General features: G+C 52.7%; 1 protein-coding gene across 1 annotated transcript in view; it reads left to right on the top strand.

Moving 5' to 3' along the window:
- Apba3 (amyloid beta (A4) precursor protein-binding, family A, member 3) overlaps positions 1-3,451 on the top strand; it is a gene marked incomplete in the record, with an annotated part of 7,361 nt that overhangs the window by 2,791 nt on the left and 1,119 nt on the right. The window contains 4 exon segments of the mRNA XM_013505233.1: positions 2,287-2,432; positions 2,512-2,598; positions 2,669-2,830; positions 3,274-3,451. Of these exon segments, the coding sequence (XP_013360687.1) occupies positions 2,287-2,432; positions 2,512-2,598; positions 2,669-2,830; positions 3,274-3,451 (573 nt within the window).

Below are 3,451 nucleotides of genomic sequence, written 5' to 3'. Positions count from 1 at the left end.
CCCAGTACTGGAACAAAACAAAAACAAACAAACAAACAAAAAAACAAATTCAAAGACAGCCTGGACAACTTAGCAAGACCCTGTCTCAAGATAAAAAATTAAAAGGGCTGGGGGTATAGCTCAGTGGTGAGTGCTTGCCTAGCATGCATGAGGCTCTCGTTCTACCCCTTACACTGCAAAAAGAGAAACGGAAAATAGCATTTCTTGCCAGGTTGAAAATGGCATGTAATTCAGATTTTCATGTGTGTTAACAAAGTTTTATTGAGACACAGCCCATTTGTATCCATGTTGCCTGGCTGCTTTGGTATGATAAAGACAGCTGGGTACAGCTGTGTGCCACGTAATCATGTGTCAGTTGATGACAGACACATGTGATGTGGTCTTGTGTGGTCTGTGGCGTGGGGACATTGTGGCTGTGTCAGTGTAGGGCCAGTCTGTGAGCTCGAGTTACTCGGACATGCCCATCGCTAGGGTACAGAGTATCTGGCCCAGGAAAATGAAAATGTCAGCCATTTGGACCTTTATGGAAAAGGCTGCTTGTTTGTCCCCTTCCCCACGGGAAGAACTAGCTCTGGCCATCTGGAATGTTCTGGAATTGTCCTCCACACCACCTTGGGTTAAATCAGTATCAAGTTCTGAGGTGGTGATGAGGGGGCTGTCAGGCCCTGTGGCACTGAGAAGGTTCTAGAATCATGGGTGGAGCTAGGGATATAGCTCAGTGGCACAAGCGCCTGCCTGGCAAGCACAAGGTCCTGAGTTCAATTCCTGGTACCAAAAAAAAAAAAAAAGTTAGAATCATGGGTGGAGCTAGGGATATAGCTCAGTGGCACAAGCGCCTGCCTGGCAAGCACAAGGTCCTGAGTTCAATTCCTGGTACCAAAAAAAAAAAAAAAGTTAGAATCATGGGTGGAGCTATGACTCTGCTAGGGAGCTCCAGAGCTTGTTGTGTTGCTTATGGTTCTAGATTTTTTTGTGTTTGGAGATAGGCTATCACTATGTAGTCCAGGCTGGCCCTGAACTCACTATGTGGGTCAGGCTGGCTTTGAACTTGTGGGTGATCCTCCTGCCTCAGCCTCCCAAGTGCTGGGATTACAGGAGTGTGCCACCATGCCTGGCAACTTGTGGTCCTAGATTAAAGGGACTTGGGCTGATGACGATGTTCTGGAGTGATGAACACACCTGTCTGGTTCTGGTCAGACTGGAGAATTCTAGAATGTGAAACAAGTAGAGTTTATCTGCTCTTCTAGAACACTAGAACTCTGGACAGAGCTATGCAGTTCTGGTGTAATCAGAAAGTTCTACAGCAAAACCAGACAGTAGAAATAAAATGTGAGCCATGTGTGATATTGAATTTTCTAGATAGCTATATAAAAATCACTTTAAAGTCAGGGCATTGGGCCGGGGATATAACTCATTGGCATGGCACCTGCCTGGAAAGCACAAGATCCTGAGTTCAATTCCCAGTACCAAAAAAATAAAGTAAAAAGACTGGGCATGGTGGCGCATGCGTGTATTCCTAGCACTTGGGAGGCTGAGGCAGGAGGATCGCTGTAAGTTGCAGACCAGCCTGGGTTACATAATGAGTTCAAGGCCAGTTAAACTACATAGTGAGACCCTGTCTCCAAAAAAAAGAAGAAGAACCATTTTAAAAACAGTGAAATTAGGCCGAGCAGAGTGGCACACACCTATAATCCTAGCACTTGGGAGGCTGAAGCAGGAAGATTGCTGTGAGTTCCAGGCTAGCCTGAGCTACCTGGCAAGACCCTGTCTCCAAAAAAAAAAAAAAAAAAAAAAAAAAAAAAGGAAAGAAAGAAAGCAGCAGAAATTCAGACTTGGAAGGTGTTTCTGGAGTGCTGTTGATTTCTGGATGGCCTGACCGGACTGTGTGCTTTGAGCCCTGTCAGCGAGTTCCAGAATCCAGGAGTGGAGCCATCTGGGAGTTTTTGACCTTGAAGCTGACAGCTGTCTCCTTCTACAAGAAAGGACTGGAGTTCCTGTTGCCCTGGGCTGCCTGGAGCGGGTTGTAGATTGGGGGCATTCCAGAGCTATGGGACAGGGCCAAGTCTAGTTCTACAGCATCACTAGTTTTAGAATCCAGCCAGACTACAGAATTCTAGAAACTGTCTGGTGTGGTCTGGACCTCAGAGAGTCCCAGCCCAGGTGACAGTGCCCGGGGCAGGCTGACGGAGGGCCCCGGACTTGCGGGAGCTGTGTGGCAGGGCTGCAGGTTGGGATTGGGTGGGCCTGTGGGAGCCCTGAGGGCTGAGCCACCCCTGTCACCCTCAGTCCCTGGGCCTTGTGACCACGAGGACCTTCTAGACGGCGTCATATTTGGGGCCAAGTACTTGGGCTCCACCCAGCTGCTGTCCGAGCGAAACCCGCCCCTCAGCATGCGCATGGCTCAGGCCCAAGAGGCCATGGACCGCGTCAAGGTGAGCCGGGGCAGGGGACAGAGGGGCCCAGGGCCTCGGGCGGTGGGCTCGGGGCTCCACCTCTCCCTCCTGCCCCCAGGCCCCTGATGGGGAGACACAGCCCATGACGGAAGTGGATCTCTTCGTGTCCACCAGAAGGATCAAGGTGCTGATGGCAGACTCCCAGGTAGGACCGGGTCAGCCTCGGGCTGCAGGGGCTCTGCCAGATAGGGCTCCACTCACTGCCCTCTCTCCAGGAGGCCATGATGGACCATGCCCTGCAGACCATCTCCTACATTGCTGATATCGGCCCTGTGCTGGTGCTCATGGCCCGGCGGCGGCTGGCCCGGAAGCCCAGAGCCCAGGACCACCACCGCTCCCTGTACAAGATGTTGTGCCACGTCTTCCACTCAGAGGATGTGAGCAGCTGGGTCCCAACCAGGCTGTGACTGTCACCCCTGCTGCCTCCCCAGCCTTCCCTGCTCTTGGGTTCAGACTGTGGGATGAGGAAGTCACCTAGGACCAGGCTGTGGCTTCCTGGTGGCCTTAAATCTCATGGCTAAGATACAGCCACTCCAAGCCTCTTCACTCAAGGCCAAGAGAAAGGAATCCTCTTGCTAGCAGGACTGGGAAGGCTTCTGGGTGGAGGGGATATTGGAGCTTGGGCTTTGTAGGATGAATAGGAGTTTGTAGCCAGAGCTCTAATGCCCAGCCTTGCTGATCTCTACCTAGCACAGGGACAGCCCCAGTTGCCCTGTGAACCTTCCCACAGCCTTTGCTGAGTGGTGATACCTCCTCTCCATTCTTGCCCAGCTCTGAGGACGGGTGGGAAACCCTCCCGGACACTCTTGTTTCCCTGCAGGCCCAACTCATTGCTCAGGCCATTGGCCAGGCCTTCGCGGTGGCCTACAGCCAGTTCCTGCGTGACAGCGGCATCGACCCGAGCCAGGTGGGCACGCGGCCCGGCCAGGGGGCTGCCAGCGCCGGCCACCTGCACAACTGCGACCTGGCTCACTTCTCCAACCGCGAGAACTGCAGGG

Source organism: Chinchilla lanigera, unplaced genomic scaffold (assembly GCF_000276665.1).
Source record: "Chinchilla lanigera isolate Chin_1 unplaced genomic scaffold, ChiLan1.0 scaffold00094, whole genome shotgun sequence".
In the NCBI taxonomy this organism is placed as follows: domain Eukaryota; kingdom Metazoa; phylum Chordata; class Mammalia; order Rodentia; family Chinchillidae; genus Chinchilla; species Chinchilla lanigera.
The sequence above is the reverse complement of the archived record's forward strand: the minus strand, read 5'-3'. Positions and strand labels throughout refer to the sequence as shown.